At 43.9% G+C, this 17,900-nt stretch overlaps 1 protein-coding gene across 2 annotated transcripts in view; it reads right to left on the minus strand.

The window, feature by feature from the left end:
• The window catches only part of LOC122938486 (LIM zinc-binding domain-containing Nebulette), a 235,380-nt gene that overhangs the window by 130,835 nt on the left and 86,645 nt on the right, over positions 1 to 17,900 (minus strand). For both annotated transcript variants that reach the window (XM_044294032.1, XM_044294031.1), the window contains exon 3: positions 6,735 to 6,819. In XM_044294032.1, coding sequence (XP_044149967.1) covers positions 6,735 to 6,819 — 85 coding nt within the window. The remainder of the gene's footprint in view (positions 1 to 6,734; positions 6,820 to 17,900) is intronic.

The following is a 17,900-nucleotide window of genomic DNA, read 5'->3' on the forward strand; positions in this document are numbered from 1 at the left end:
TACATATTTTTTGTTGGAATTTTTGCCATTGATCCCCTCTGGTTCGTCACTGTCCATGTTGTGGGACGATTTGTGCACTTCTAATTATTTGGTGGCTGCAAATATGAGCTGAAGGTTTTTCAGGTTCGCCTGGCATTAAGGTGAATGGGGCCCGTCGCAAACTTGCGGTTCGCGAACATTTGATCGCGAACCGTCCCGGGCGACGTTCATCCATCACGTGCTTTGTGGTGTGAATGCACCCCTAGTCTCCCAAAAAGGTGAACGATCTCAACCAGTGACTGGCTGAGTGGGCATTTCTAGCATGTCAAGAGGGATCAAGAAGCAGATAGCAGTCTATATCCGGCCTACTCAGATACTATTCTATAGTATAACCACTCGCCACTTCTAAGAATAAAATCCGAAATTAAAGATAAATACATTGGCACAGGTTACTGGCTTTTGAAGCAAAGCTATGGCTCATATGTGAACAGAATTTAAAGGGGTATTCTCGTCTAGAATAAATTCCCAAAAGGGTTGCTTTCCACATCTAGGACCCCCACTTATTGAGACACATGTGTTCCGTTATTTGAGATGGAAACAAAAGTCCTGCATGCGGGACTTTTTTGGTCAGTCTAAAAAAAACGGATCTCAGACAAAAATGGCTAAAATGGATGCCAAATGTGAATAACGGGGGCTTTAAATACAGGATCCGTTTTTTTTTCTTTTTGACAGATCAGAAGAGCAAAAAATAAACAGAGATGTGAACCCGGCCTTATACACAGACTCAAGTAAGTTGAATAACTTTGCTTGGATTGCATTCACAATTCTAATGGTCGTTCGTAGAAACAGTCGACAAACTTGTTGTCACACACAGTCAGAGCTTGGCTCCTGTAATGCAGCGAGACAACTCTGGGGGTCATTTATTAAGACCACGTTTTAGATGCCGATCTTAATAACCCCTATAGCTGGCGGTGGATACGCAGAAGTTATGATCAGGCGCCAGCCTCTACATAACTTCTGCGGATCCTGCGCCAGTCTAAATGTAAGAAAGCTTCCGTGCCGTCTTACACTTAGACCTTTTCCTACGCCTAAAACAGGCATAGAAAATGATGAATGAGACGGGCCTATGGCCTGTCCCCTTCCCCACCCAATTTATTAGACCTGGCGTGAGTGGGAAAAAGTTGCAGATTGTGGTGCAAATACATTTTACACCGCAATCTGGGCCAGAAATATGCCTAATATAGGTGTATTTCTGCATAGTAAATGACCCCCTATGTCTTCTTCTATATCAGGACTACAGAACAGGGCCTGATGTATAGATAAGACTTCCCAGAGTAAAGACTCATTCACATGTCCGTGTCTGTGCTTAAATCTGTGAGCAGGAAGGATCCGTGTTGGGTCCATGTGTCCGTTTTTTGCTGTCCGTGTGCCATCCATGTTTCACTGACACTGCACAGCCGAAAAATTATATTCAAAGCATCTCTTCCTAATGGTCCTTAAAACACAGATGCAACACGGGTGGCATCCGTTTTGCATCTGTGGTTTTCACGGACTCAGACTATAATGGGAGCGATGGATCATGAACACGGACTAAATAGAGCACGCATCCGGGCTAAAAACATGGACCTACGGACCGTGCTAACACACTGATGTCTGAATACACACATTAAAATGAATGGGGACGTGCGCTGTCTGTGGAGAACGCGTACAGCACACGTCCGTGAAACACTGATGTGTGAATGAGGCTTAAGCTAGCAAGGAATGCTGGGAGATTTCAGCCCCGAAGCCTGCAGGTATTTGAATGTACAGCCTATACTTCGGGATCAGTACCAGCCAAGGAATCTATTGGCAAAGTAACTTTATATGAAAAAATTCTGTATGTAAATTGTGACATGGTGTTAAAGGATGGGCAATGGACACGCACTGTAAGAAGAGCATAGCCACGGTGATTAGATTTTTTACATTTATGAGAAAATTATAGAAATCCTTTTTTTTTGGACAAACATCAAGCTGTCCTGCCAAGTAGATGAAAACTAATCTCTGCAAATCGTAAAATTCATCGGGGGATAAGCCGTGCTTTGGTGAAGATCCTGTGTATTGGGCATGCACGCTGAATTTTTAATACTTCTAAATATATAGTGTACGTGGCAAACGTAACGCTGTCACGATGAGCCTGAGTCATTGCTACTGTCAAACATAAGCCCATATCCTTCCAAGTAAGAACACACAGCGCTCCGAAACATATGTGCCCTATTATGTCACTGTAAAGAAGAGATGTGGCAGCTGCTAAGGGGTTTTCCTTCATTTTGTGGACAACCCATCAATGTATGAATGTTAGGAGTCTGACTTCTGGAACCCCTGCCGACTAGCAGACAGCAGGGGTTGTAGTGCTGCAATATTCCTACCCATGTGGTCGTTTCAGGTACTGCACCCCAGCCACACTCCGCTTACTTCTTAAGGGCTCATGCACATGAACGTATTTTGTTTCCGTTTCCGTTCTTTTACAGGTCTGTATGCAGAACCATTCACTTCAATGGGGCTTGAAAAAAAAAACGAGACGACTCTGTGTGCATTCTGTGTCCGTATGTCCGCATATCCGTTCTGCAGAAAAATTAGAACATGTCCTATTCTTGTCTGTTTTGCGGATTGTTACAATGTATCCGCAGAAAACCGGATGCAATACGGATGTCACACAGATGTCATATGTTTTTCTTTTGCGGATCTGGGACATTGATGGCATATAGCTAGGATATGCCCCCAATGTCTGATAGGTGCAGGTGCCTTGGCTACTTCCGTAAGCCCTATAGAAGTGCGCTTCCCATTCATTTCAATGGGACTTCCGAAAATAGCCGTGCGCACCACTTGGCTATTTTCAGCGCTTCCATAGGAATAAATGGAGGGCAGCCAAGCCAGGCTTTGTTCTAAGTATACCTCCGGGACCCGCACCTATCAGACATTGGGGGCATATCCTATCCTTCAAGGCCTCATGCACACGACCGTATATATTTTGCGGTCTGCAAAATACGGATACCGTCCATGTTGCATCCGCATTTTTTGCCGACCCATTGCTTTTCAATGGTTCCGTGGTCTGCATTTTTTGGCCAAATATAGGGCATGTTCTATCTTTTTACAGAACGGACATACGAATTACGTGTACTTTCCTCATCCGTATATCCATTATGAAAAAGGATAGAATGAGCCTATAAAATGTCTTTAAATTACAGTTAAATATTTAGAGGTATTTTTTACAAAGAAAAAATTTAAAAAATAAATAAAAAACTACAGATACTGCAAAAAATCTGATGAATAATGGCACATGTATAGCTAAGCAGATTTACCATTCAGCAACAGTGACAGCCCCTGTGTGAACTGCAATGGCCCCTTTAAATATAACCTAAAATTTTACATGTTTATCCCTGGATTTATCCAAATAATGGTTGAATTGTTGTAATGACATTCTCTATATTTGCCTCCCTGCAAAAGATACATAATATCGGGGAGGAGTTCGGGACTTTTGAGACGTTTATTAATGGTGTACATAATATTTAACATTCTGAAACTCATAAAATAAAATCTGCTGTCACCAGAAAGGAAGGGTGGCATTTCCTTTTCTATTTTTGCAGTCTAAGGGCGAGCCTGAATGACTTCATTTCTGCGCCAGTCATTACATAAAGCCACAAGGTGACACTGGACTTTTCTCATGACTCAGGGAAGACTCGTGTATGAATTAACATTTACACAAGATTTTTTACATAAATTTGACAGACACATAAAATAATTATCTTTTTTCGGGGATCCTCTCTATTTTTATGAGGGGCAAAAAGATGAAAAAAGTTTATCTTAAAGATATTTTCCATATTACCTGAGGGTATGTATTTTGGTGCTCACCTTTTTTTGTTGTGCTACGTTAGCCTTTTTGATGGATAGGTCGGTGCTGCTGTTGGTGTCTGGGTCCTCTCTGGAGGACTGGACAACGAACGTAGGTGGGTGAAGGCTCTTCAGATCCCCCTTTGTGGTGACAACACTTGTTGCAAAGACACAACCCAAAATGGTACATAATAACTTTTTTATTAAGACATATAACAGGTAGACAACGTGTTTCAGAGTTCGACCAACTCCTTTTTCAAGTCTGAGATGTTAAAAGGAAAAGCTCTAGAGAAGCCTGTACAGCTCTCTGGAGCTTCTTCTAGCATCTTAGACTTGAAATAGGAGACTGTCGAACTCTGAAACGCGTTGTCTACCTATTAGATGTGCCAACAAAGATGTTTTTACATAGCACTTTGGGTCGTGTCTTTGTGCCAAGTGTTGTCGCCACAAAGTTGGATCTGAAGTACCTTCGGCCACCTACCAGTACGTACGTTCATTGTTCTCAGGAAGGATCCAGTATATGTTATACAGTCAAACGTTTAAAATACTATGGGTCTTAACAAAGGCCCATAGCTGTTGGTAGCTCACCGAAGTTACGAAGAGGCCAGCGCCAGCCTCTCCATAACTTCGGCACATCCAGCGCCGGTTCTAAATGTAAGCCAGCTTCAGAGCTGTCTTACATTTAGACCATTTTCTACACCTGAAACAGCCAGAGAAAATGGTAAATGAGACAGGCCTCCCGCGACCCGTCCCATTCCCCGCCAGGTCTAAAATTGTGAGCGTGGCGTACACTCCTACATACCGACACATTCCCATTAACATCCTCTTAAAGGGGACTTGTCAGCTCTCCTGACATGTATGTTTTAATAAATACTTAAATTCCCCCAAAAACTACGCGGCTGCCGCACGGATGGGGCCCGTGCATTGGGGACCACAAATTGCGGTCCTCAATGCCCGGAATGGCTGCACAACGGCCGTGTACATGAGGCCTTATAGTTATCGGCGCTGATAGGCAAAGAATGTAGGGATGTGCACTATTAAGAGGAGAATAGTAGCTCCCAGTTATGGGATGAGCAATGAATTCATACACTTCCAGGAGGAATAACAGAGGGACTAGGCATAACAGAGTTTATTATTTTATTGGTAATGCAAGTCTTTATAAAAACAGAAGTGATAGCTCCTCTCTATATAAAAAATACTGACCCAGAGCATGGTTGGGGCCTAGGACTTGCCATCTGTAGCCTTGATAGTACAGAGCAGATAAGAGAACAGCTGTAACTAGAAAAGCTACAATTTCTGGGAAAACTGTGTGAAGTGTTCTTGCCTCCACCAGTAGTCTACAACTGGAGTGGGAGGAGTAACTGGGTGGAACTGTTGTGTGGTTGGAGTGGCTGGAGTAACTGTGGAAAGGCTGGACTGGGCAGAGTAACTTCATGGAGTGGGCAGAGTAACTGTGTGGAGTGTTTGGAGTGAGTAAAGATAGTAAACATTACACTAACCAATTGATTGATCAAATTTAAAAAGTGCACATGGCAAGCTTAATAGAGTGAGAAATGCATTTCAACTTTGATTTATTTATATAGCACATTAATTGCAATGTTGTTGCCCAAAGTGCTTCACAGTTACATTAAAACATACATTTATAAAAACATTAGCAGCCGATTTGTGTAGGTGGGCTTGAAAATGAGAGAGTGGTGGCAGTTTAGAAATCATGTCCTGATTTTTCAGCTCACACTCTAGCTTTTGTCACTCTGCTGGCTGCTCACACACCTGGGTTCCTATGGCAACTCACTCTACAGCAAGGGCAGAGAAGAGCGGTTAAAAACAAACTGCTCCAACTTGCTCACTTCACTGGCGGTTGCCATCTTTAAACTGTTGTAGTTTAAAAATTATAAATCCTACAGCAAAGAGTTTTATATTGTGAGAATCACAAGACCCAGACCTACATTTTGATGCATAGTAGAATGTCAATGGGCGGCGTGAGTTGCAAACAAATGGTCAAATTGTAAAAACTATCAGGACTATGGCTTAGCTGTGGACATTTTTAGTGGCAGCAGGATGGCTGAACGTTTTGATATAAGATTTGTGTAGGTGGGTTTGAAAATGAGGGAGTGGTGGCAGTTTAGAAATCATGTCCTGATTTTTCAGCTCACACTCTAGCTTTTAGTCAGAACATTCCGCCATTCATTCCTATAGGGACCAATTTCGCCACAAAAACGTCGATATTTTGTGAACCATTCGGCGAAACGCTCCACTAAGTAATAGCACACCAATCGGGAACAATCCGCACATTTCGGTATATTACTGTCTATGTAGCGTAAAAACTGTGGGAGGAGTTAGGGTGGTAAATTTGGCTATAATAATAAGAATATATATATGTGAGATAACAGTAAGTGGTCTTGCCATGCAAGAGGAAAGAGGACTTAATGAGATGTCTGCCGCTCTGCTATTATACTATAAGGTGATACTATGGGGGGAGATTTATGAAAACTGGTGTAAAGGAAAACTGTCTTAGTTGCCCATAGCAACCAATCAGATTCCACCTTTCAATTTTCACAGCTCCTTTGGAAAATGAAAGGTGGGATTTAATTGGTTGCTATGGGCAACTAAGCCAGTTTGACAAATCAGCAATATCTCTAGTCATTATTTCACTCAACTGCTTGCGACCAGCAGGGGGCCCCCAAGTATTTCATTGGTTTGTGTGATAGTTGCTACGTTGCCCATAGCAACCAATCAAATTCCAGCTTTTATTTTCCAAAGGAGCTCTGAAAAATTAAAGGGGGAATCTGATTGGTTTCTATGGGCAACTAAGCCAGTTTTCCTTTACACCAGTCTTGATAAATCTCCCCCACTCTGTTCAAGGGTATGGACGGTGTGCATTCAGTTACCTGACTCTGATTTTCACTCTGTTGTTTTAGTCGAAGGTTTTCTGGAGTATCTGTCACTGTGGTGAAGGACTGCTTAGGATAGTGTCTAGAAAATAAAGAAAAAAATAGTCAATGATATAGCACGCATCCATCCTGTACATTGTTACTGCAGTTTGTAATGCTAATGTAAAGTACTGCACCCTCAGTGGTTCCTGCATGAGTCAGGCATGGCCAGAGTGAGCAATCCTGGCCTAGCCCTCTCTGGAGCTCAGGGTGTGGGCTGCCCCCATCCCCTTGTTCCAGAAGATTCCAGACAGAGTAGCTGTAGAGAGGGAGGAGGAAGAATGCAGACCTCCATGTCCTCCTCTCCCCCAGACTTCAGCACCAAGCCTTGGAGCCCCATCATCTCAACGAGCTCCAGGAGATAAAAGCAAGAGAGGAGGAGGATTTGCGTGGCTACAGCATGTGAGAGAGAGAGAGAGCAAGGTAACTCAGCTTAAAGCATTTCAGACCCTGCTGCTTTAAAGGGGAAAAAAGTTAAGACACCCTATGCACTGCAGCCAAGGTTGCTAGATTGTAGTTGCTAGCCAGAGATTCCAATAACAGAGACTTTGGCAAGAGAAGGAGTAACCAGAGGGCCATTGCTACGACAAAATGCCTAATTCCAATAACAGAGACTTTGGCAAGAGAAGGAGTAACCAGAGGGCCATTGCTACGACAAAATGCCTAGCTCATGCTTGGATATCTGGGAGGACTTTTTACTGTGTACAGATAATTGCTGGATATACTACAACTCCTATTGTGTAGGCTTGCTCTCTGACTCTCTTAACACCACATGTTGGCCATTGCATTTGCCCTGCCTAACACCCGCACAAAAATCAAGGCTACCACCAAAACACCATCAAGAAGGATCCCAAGCTACAGAGAGTGTCCTTCCTTCACTGATAGCCTAAGGGAGTACACCGTGACAGATCACCATCAAGGCCACTACCACGCCCATCATCTGCTTCAACTCCTCAGGGGCCCACTGCATTACTTTGAAGCATCCCCACTTTTGGGGATCCTACATTTCCAAGGCAGTGAAAACTGGAAACGAAAGTTAGAATTCTGCTAAGAAATCATCTTCTACTTTCAAGTTCCCTCTAAGAAGTGAATGAGATAAAAAAAGCACATTAAAATTCATTAGGCTACACACTGACGTCTGCACACCATTCGGCAATTTACATGATTTCCACGCTGTCAAATAACATTTCTTCTAGGAATCTCATCATATGCTCTAGACACATTTGCAAGGCAGCAGGTATTATGAAAGAAATGATTTATGATCCTGCAAAAAAGTAATATTTATACTTATTGTCCCACCATGAAATATAATATTTATTGTATAGATCATAAGAAATGAAAAATGTTTTCCATTTTCATGGTGATAAGAAAATTATTGAAGAGTTATGATGTTTTTTTCTATGACCACAGCACCACCTAGTGGTCAACGTGTATAGCAATGTGCACATCCACCAAATGAGCTGAGAGCTGGACGGACATGTACCTGCTTGGCTTGGTGTCCAGACAGACACCACTTGAAGCCGCAGCCGCAGTGCATGTCCACTCCATTCAATGGCGGTAAGCTGTGTGCAGGTCCTAGGCATCCAGCGGCTATCTCTGTGCAGAGTATTTGGCGGATTTTGACAGCATCAAAATCTAACTTATGAACATAGTCTTACAGAGTTACGGAATAACCTCTGTAATATGAAGTTTTATCTCCACAAACAAGCAAAGGAACTGGCAATTGTTTTTTGTCACCTTTGTGGCTCATAACAAAAGTTTACAGTTCACGCTGCCCCTGGTATGGGGAACAGCCTAATTTAGTCAATGTGTTACACAGTATACAAATAATTATGTTAATTATGTCTTGCAGTGCAAAAATAATGCCACCCATACAATGTCACCATAAAGTATGTAATAAAATACCCACAACACTGTCAATAACAATCCTAAGAGTGCTAAGAGAGTTAAAAGCGTTACACAGTAAGACAAAATAGCATTGTAAGAGCCCAAAAAAGAGAGTACCCAGATAATGCCACCATCATGTATCACCTACAGTGTATTAATAATAGTCTCACAGTGCCCAGATAATACCATCATATAGATGCCGCCATATAGTAGTACATATATAAAGATCTCATATGCACACTGATTACATATAGGTATGCGTACAAACAAATATGCCACACATATAGGCTGAAAAACATGCACGCTCATCAGATACAGGCACACATTCATATTAGTCACATACTGGCACAAGATATACGAACACCACACCCTATAAATGATAAATGAAAGGTGTTTTCCCGACCACAGAAGTGTATGGCACATCCACAGCCCAGCTGTTTCAGTAACTCCTTGAATGGAGAGAGCCATGGACATGTGGCCACCTGTCCATTTAAAGAGGACGTTTCGGCAGGATCAACCCCAACAAACCAGGCATACTGCCTGAGAGTATTGATCCTGCTAATTAAAATGATACCTCGTCTTGTAAAAAATCGGTTGTGGAATTCCCGAGAGCCTATTTTTGGAGTGCTGGAGCCTAGCCCCTCAGTGCACCTCAGTTTCTCAGCTTTTCAGGGCTTTTTTCTTAGCAACACCACTACCACTTTTCAGAAGTCAGGTATCATTTTAATCAGCAGGATCAGCCCTACCCGGTCTGGTGTAATAGAGATGTTCCTGCTGACAGGTGCACTTTAATCTCCATATGGCACCTTCCTCACCAAGCAGAACAGGGTCCACTAGGTAGCAGTCAAAGAGGTTCGATCCAGGGGCGTAGCTATATGAGAAGCAGGGAAGCGGCCCACCCAGGAGGAGGACTAGAAGATTTTATATTTGTCAGGGTCCCCTCAACAGTATTATACAATGACATAATATACAGTAAAAGTATATGTGATGTCACAATGTCCACATATATCACCTTCACCGACAGAGCCAGGCAGTGAAGATTAAATCAGGCCTGGCCTGGAAGTCTCGCTCCTACAGGTTTGCCTATGCAATCGGCGCAGGCGAAATACTGTACAGAAGATCGCTGGCACTTGGGCTTGTACTGCGCATGCACCAGCACAGAAGAAGTGGAGACCGTATAGCAGAGAGAGGGGTGGCTGCAGGCGCTGGGTCCGCCTTGTTGACGTATATTTCTCACCAGCGCTGCGCTGTAATGATTGCCACCGCCGCCAATTATTGGGCCCACAAATGAACCCTTTATCCACAATCCTACCAACTATAGTCGGCCATGGCTATAAATGAAATAAGGGCAATAGAATATAAATATATTTTTATATGCAGATACACCTATAAATGAATAAATAATTATAGAAATAATATATACACATTTATTTATAGAGCGATAGACGGACACATAGATAGATATAGATAGAGATGCCCATATCCTCTGTGCAGCGGTGGCACTTGTGACAACCCACTGCTATGATCGGTAGCCCTGATGTCACATTGCTATACAAACCCATAATCCATCACATACAAGGAAGAGCGTGCTTCTCCCAGGAGCCTACCTTCTAGAAGCAAACGGTGACATATGGTGTAGGAGATGGTCAGACATATGCTCTCTGATGTCTGGGACTGCAGCCAGGCAGCACGCTACCAGAAGGGGATATTTTGTTTTTATTCGGTATGTTTTCATGACACAGATGGCCAGATATTACATCTGATGAGAAGTGACAGCCCCAGCTGATCCACCATGTCGTGGCCGAGCATTGCCACGTCTGCTCCACGGCTGTATGAGGAAAGGCACCCTGTTTTTAAATTGGCAATAGCAGGAGGGGTGTAGTAACTGAGCAACAATAGTAGTCGTTATCTGGTATTCCTTCTACGTGTTTCATGAGTCACCTGCAGCAGAAGGCTGCCCTACATATCATCATCATCATCATCATCATCCTCAGCTATAGGTAGTGCTAACCAGCTGCTTTTTAGCATTATGAAATATATAGAAGCATTGGCTCCAGTTGCAGGGTGCATTTGCCTACAAATACAGATGTCACCGCCATGCTTTACACTGCCGCTTTGCTTTTTTAAATTGGCTGCTGTGTTGTACATATAAAGGGGTGTCGTAAATAAATGGGTTATCCCATGATTAATGTAAAAAAGTAAAAATAAAATATGACATCATATAGTACATGAAAATCTCTTTCTAACAAAGCTAGACCCAGCCCTGTACCTCACATGGATCCAGAGATCTCCTCATTCATCGTTCTGCTAGATTTAGATCAAGGTGACCGCTCAGTGGGGGGGGTTTCCTGTAACTGTCACAGCTTGTAACAGTAAAAAGGACTAGTGGCAGTGAAGGAGGGAACTGAGCATGTGCGTCCACCTCAGCAAGGTGGTCAGAGAGATGAGGAAATTAACAAAACAGTAGGTGGCGCTATACAGATACAGGTTTTTGAATTGCTCAGAGGCTATACTAAATTTTAATTAGATGCAGTTACAAAAGTATCTAGATCCAGGTGCTGGTTTGAAAAATGTAGAATGTTTTTTGTAGGACATCCCCTATTGTCCCTTAATGTAAATCCTAAGGAATAAATACATAGTAAATTATTTTTTTAAAGGGTTTTTGGGAGACAACGAGACGTCCTCCTCTTGGTAGGTCATCAGTATCCGTTCTGTGGAGGTCCGACACCCAGGACCCCCGCCAATCAACTGTTTGAGGAGGCCGTGGCGCTCGCAGTAGCGCCACTGCCTTCTCCCTGCTTCAATGAGGCCGAGCTGCACCTAGGTCATGTGACTGATGAACATAAAGTCACATGACCTAGGCTAAGCGGGAAGAAGACCGCTGTGCTACTGTGAGTGCCAGTGCCTTCCCAAACAGCTGATCGGCAGGGTTTTAGGGAGTCAGACGCCCACCGATCCAGAGGATATGTCATCAGAACGGTCGTTTCCTGTGTCATGAGGGACCAAAAAATAGAGACCAAGCAGGAACCCGGTAACAGCTGAAACGGGAACAGCGGGTGATCAGAGAGGTGAGACATCGTTTCATGTTTTTTTGCCATTAGGACCCTTTTTAAAAAACAAATTACTGGATAGAACCCCTCTAAAGGGGTTGTCTCACTTCAGCAAATAGCAGCGGTGGCCGTGCTTGCGCACTATAAGAAAAAGGGTCAGCCTCTCTGGTGGTCGAGACCGTGAGACTGCACATAGGCCTCCGCTTTCTCCTACACTGTGCAAGCACAGCCACCTCTGCTGGATTGCAGGGTGGTCGTAACCATGGAAACGAGCAGTGTATAATGTGTTGGAAAAAATGAATCCAGCCAGCAAAGGAGGCAATATGGACGATCACAATACATTAGTAAGTGCCTTGTATTCACTTCCTCTACATGATAAATGCCATTTGCTGAAGTGAGACAACCGCTTTAGCTATTCTATTTTCTCCACTTCTGAACAAATAATCTTTTTCATAACTCTCACTATAAATTCTGTCAAGGTCTTTCAATATGGGTGAGAGCAGAGTAACAGGATGCAGGCACAGCTCCAAAGTGGATTCATGAATTATGCAGAGAGAAAAATAAAAATGTATATGGTATACAGATTGCTTTATATTAGCCTCTGTTCAGACCACCACTAGGTTCGATAAACCGTGCTGTCACTTACGTGATGTCATAATAATCATAATGTACAGGTCATAGAATTCTGTGAGATTACAATTGTCAGAAGCTGCTTACCTACTGTTATATGTGTGATGTCATACACTGCAAGGAGAAGCCAAATACTATAACATCGTAATCAAAAGCTCCTTATACAATGGGATGCAAAAGTTTGGGCAACCTTGTAAATGGTCATGATTTTCCTGTATAAGGGCTCTTTCACACCTGCGTTCTTTTCTTCCGGCATACAGTTCCGTCGTCGGGGCTCTATGCCGGAAGAATCCTGATCAGTTTTATCCCAATGCATTCTGAATGGAGTGAAATCCGTTCAGGAAGCATCAGGATGTCTTCAGTTCAGGACCGGAATGTTTTTTGGCCGGAGAAAATACCACAGCATGCTGCGCTTTTTGCTCCGGCCAAAAATCCTGAACACTTGCCACAAGGCCGGATCCGGAATTAATGCCCATTGAAAGGCATTAATCCGGATCCGGCCTTAAGCTAAACGTCGTTTCGGCGCATTACCGGATCCGACGTTTAGCTTTTTCTGAATGGTTACCATGGCTGCCAGGACGCTAAAGTCCTGTTTGCCATGGTAAAGTGTAGTGGGGAGCGGGGGAGCAGTATACTTACCGTCCGTGCGGCTCCCGGGGCGCTCCAGAGTGACGTCAGGGCGCCCCACGGGCATGGATGACGTGCATGGGGCGCTCTGACGTCATTCTGGAGCGCCCCAGGAGCCGCACGGACGGTAAGTATACTGCTCCCCCGCTCTCCACTACTACTATGGCAACCAGGACTTTATTAGCATCCTGGCTGCCATAGTAACACTGAACGCATTTTGAAGACGGATCAGTCTTCAAATGCTTTCATTTCACTTGCGGTGTTACGGATCCGGCGGGCACTTCCGGCAAATGGAGTACACGACGGATCCGGACAACGCAAGTGTGAAAGAGACCTTAATCGTTGGTTGTTACGATAAAAAATGTCAGTTAAATATATCATATAGGAGACACACACAGTGATATTTGAGAAGTTAACAAAGTTTATTGGATTTACAGAAAGTGTGCTATAATTGTTTAAACAAAATTAGGCAGGTGCATAAATTTGGGCACCACAAAAAAGAAATAAAATCTATATTTAGTAGATCCTCCTTTTGCAGAAATTACAGCCTCTAAACGCTTCCTGTAGGTTCCAATGAGAGTCTGGATTCTGGTTGAAGGTATTTTGGACCATTCCTCTTTACAAAACATCTTTAGTTCATTCAGGTTTGATGGCTTCCGAGCATGGACAGCTCTCTTTAAGTCACACCACAGATTTTCAATTATATTCAGGTCTGGGGATTGAGATGGCCATTCCAGAACGTTGTACTTGTTCCTCTGCATAAATGCCTTAGTGGATTTTGAGCAGTGTTTAGGGTCGTTGTCTTGTTGAAAGATCCAGCCGCGGCGCAGCTTCAGCTTTGTCACTGATTCCTGGACATTGGTCTCCAGAATCTGCTGATACTGAGTGGAATCCATGCGTCCCTCAACTTTGACAAGATTCCCAGTCCCTGCACTGGCCACACAACCCCACAGCATGATGGAACCACCACCATATTTTACTGTAGGTAGCAGGTGTTTTTCTTGGAATGCTGTGTTCTTTTTCCTCAATGCATAACGCCCCTTGTTATGGCCAAATAACTCCATTTTAGTTTCATCAGTCCACAGCACCTTATTCCAAAATGAGGCCGGCTTGTCCAAATGTGCTTTAGCCCACCTCAAGCGGCACTTTTTGTGCTGTGGGCGGAGAAAAGGCTTCCTCTGCATCACTCTCGCATACAGCATCTCCTTGTGTAAAGTGCGCCGAATGGTTGAACGATGCACAGTGACTCCATCTGCAGCAAGATGATGTTGTAGGTCTTTGGTGCTGGTCTGTGGGTTGACTCTGACTGTTCTCACCATTCGTCGCTTCTGTCTATCCGAGATTTTTCTAGGTCTGCCACTTCGAGCCTTAACTTGAACTGAGCCTGTGGTCTTCCATTTCCTCAATATGTTCCTAACTGTGGAAACAGACAGCTGAAATCTCTGAGACAGCTTTCTGTATCCTTCCCCTAAACCATGATGGTGAACAATCTTTATCTTCAGGTCATTTGAGAGTTGTTTTGAGACCCCCATGTTGCTACTCTTCAGAGAAAATCAAAAAAGAGGAGGGAAACTTACAATTGACCCCCTCAAATACTCTTTCTTATAATTGGATTCCCCTGTGTATCTAGGTCAGGGGTCACTGAGCTTACCAAGCCAATTTGAGTTCCAATAATTAGTTCTAAAGGTTTTGGAATCAATAAAATGACAACAGTGCCCAAATGTATGCAGCTGCCTAATTTTGATTAAACAATTATAGCACACTTTCTGTAAATCCAATAAACTTCATTTCACTTCTCAGATATCACTGTGTGTGTCTCCTATATGATATATTTAACTGACATTTTTTTATCGTAACAGCCAACGATTTATACAGGAAAATCATGACGATTAACAAGGTTCCCCAAACTTTCGCATGCCACTGTATATTGTTAAATATTTAAAGTCATATACTATAACAGTGATGGTGAACCTTTTAGTGACTGAGTGCCCAAACTTCAACCCAAAGCCCACTTATTTATCGCAAAGTGCCAACACGGTAATTTAACCTGAATTCTAGAGTCAAACATAGTATATCTTCCATGTACTCTATCATTTAGCTATAATAGCCTGCTACAGTGCGCTGCCTGTGCTGTTCATAGCGAGCCCTGCGCTGATGAAGGGCAGGAAAAATCTAAGTCATATTAGTGTGCCATAGACTTTTTCCAGGGTGCGGGTGCCCACAGAGAGGGCTCCGAGTGCCGCCTCTGGCACCCGTGCCATAGGTTCACCAACACTGTACTATAACATCCTAACCATCAGCTGCCTGCATACATTATGTCCTAGCATCTGTAGTATCCAGAGCTGGAGATACTTGCAAATTGTTTGTTGTTTAATGTTTGTCAAGTTATTTAAAGGGTTTATCCAAGACTATAAAAATGTCCACCATATGCCGAGCCCCTCACACTGAATATACTTACCTGTCTCTCCGCGCCACTCCTGGTCCCCGCACCGTGCGCGGATGAAAACCTCTGGTGTCGGGGGAGCAGCCAATGGCAGGCAGGGACGGGACGAGCCCCCCTAGAATCACAGGTGACGCTAGAGAGGCTCGTCCCCATCTGCCATTGGCTGCTTCCCCCGACACCAGAGGTTTTCATCCGCGCATGGGGAGAAGCAGCTGCGGCGGTGCGGGGACCAGAAGTGGCGCGGGGAGACAGGTAAGTATATTGAGTGCGAGGGGCCCGGCATATGTGGGACATTTTTATAGTCTTGGATAAACCCTTTAATGCCATCTATTGTGGTTTTTATATATCACATATACCCAGCGTGGTTATGTAAGAAAGTGACGTAGTTAACTAACTCTAACATAGCCTCTACAGGAAGCTTGGGTATGGATCCTGGATCTGCCCCTAGGTCAGTCTAGAGCAGGGATGGCCAACTTGAGGCTCTCCAGCTGTTGCAAAACTACAACTCCCAGCATGCCCAGACTGCCTACAGCTAGCCTACAGCAGGGCATGGTGGGAATTGTAGTTTTACAACAGCTGGAGAGCCGCAGGTTGGCCATGCCTGGTCTAGAGAGTTCCAGCTAGTAGAGGAAGATTGAGGAAGCAAATCCATACGCTCCAATCCTCACAGGACTGGGCTGAAGTTACAGAGAATCACCTACTTAGAGAAAGTTGTCACTGTTTACACAGTAGTCAAGAAAGAGAGAGAGAAAGAGACAAGAAGATCCAGAAAGCTGCATGGTTAAGCTTAATGTCAGGAAGGTATTTGTTGATCAAAGCTATTAGACTATACTGCAGTGAGGGGAATACTGCTATGATACCCTTCACACTTGAACACGACCTGGCCAGTTGTATGTCAAACCAGTGTGCCTCCGTTGCAAATTACCAGCTACTATTTCAAAAGTAATATTGCAGGCAATTGATTCTGTAGAGAGAGACTTTGGTAAGATAGAGAGGAAAGAGTACCATAATTCCCATCCTCGTTCAAATCCATACAAAGCCATCTGGGGAGATTTTTTCACTGTGTATGTGAGGAACTGTGTTTTGGTACTGTTGGATTGTACTACAACTCCCATTCTGGACTTCAGTGAAAAGAGACGTTCTACATCTGTCCTGGTTACTTGTCATGGAACCATGAACCAGACGTACAACAAGAGATAAGTGGAAATAAGAAGGCTTTATTGAAAATCAAGCTGTAAGCAAAAGTCCAAACGGATGGCTAAACCGAAGCAGGGTCTTGCGTAGACAGGGGTCAGGAACTAGAAGGGTAGTCAGACGAAGCCTGGATCAGGAACCAGCAGGGTAGTCAGACGAAGCCAGGATCAGGAACCAACGGGGTAGTCAGACGAGGCCAGGATCAGGAACCAGAAGCAGCAGCAGTCTTAGAAGCATGTGAACACAGGAGGACCAAGCAAGGAACTGAAGCCACAGACCTCCTATATATATGAGCTAGGCATCCAGTTCCTCCCAGTGGGAAGGAGAAGCCGCAGGGTGGGAGGCTACAAGAAACCCAGAAACCAAGATGGCCGCCAGCACATGTCAAACGAAGGAGAACAGTAAGAAGGTAAGACCATGACATTACTGACTGCAACACCATTTTCTAGCCACGGCACCAACATCTCCTGCTTTGCACTCACACCAAAAACCACAAGACCAACTACCATTAGGCAGGAGCCTGAATGTAAGGTTGAGGACCAAGGGTGTGCCCTCCTTTCACTGCCCTGGCCCTAGGAAGCAACAGAGTGAGAAAAGCAACTGTGATAGACTTTTCCAGTCAGAGGCACTACCACACTTATCCTCCGCTCTGGCTTGCAGCTCATCCATACAAAGATAATATAATTCTGTTATATTTGCAAAGTTATCACATCCAGGGATAAGCCAGATACTATGACATCATAATCATCAGCTTAGATACTGTTACATTTATGATGTCATATCACCCAGGCAGAGGTCACATCATTTTGTGACATCAGTCATCAGAAGCTGTTTACACGCAGAGGAAAGTCATATGCTGCAATATCCTAATGATCAGCTGCTTGTGTGCTGTTGTATATGTGATGACATAAGCATCAGCTGCTTATTTACTGTTACATGTGTGATGTCATTGGAATGGGCGGCCTCCCCTCAGGGCCCTCTATGTCGCGACCCAGGTGTAGAAATGCCGAGTGGTGTAGTGCGGCCTAAATGTCTCTTATTGTGTGTTACAGTGCTCCTACCTGGAGACCGCTGGACCCCAGGCTTTGGCTCCAAAGCAATAAATAGGGGGAATTCATAATTGAGGGATTTGAAAGAATAACTTGAGTTCAGACCTTGAGATGAAGTTCAATGGCAGCTTTACTTCAATTAAACGTTTCTTTAAACAGTTTTCAGGCTTTGTCTTGGTTCCAGCAGGCTTTAGCATTAAATTGGCAGGCAAACTCAACTCTGCTATATCTGTTTCTCCCACTC

Source organism: Bufo gargarizans, chromosome 5 (assembly GCF_014858855.1).
Source record: "Bufo gargarizans isolate SCDJY-AF-19 chromosome 5, ASM1485885v1, whole genome shotgun sequence".
NCBI lineage: Eukaryota > Metazoa > Chordata > Amphibia > Anura > Bufonidae > Bufo > Bufo gargarizans.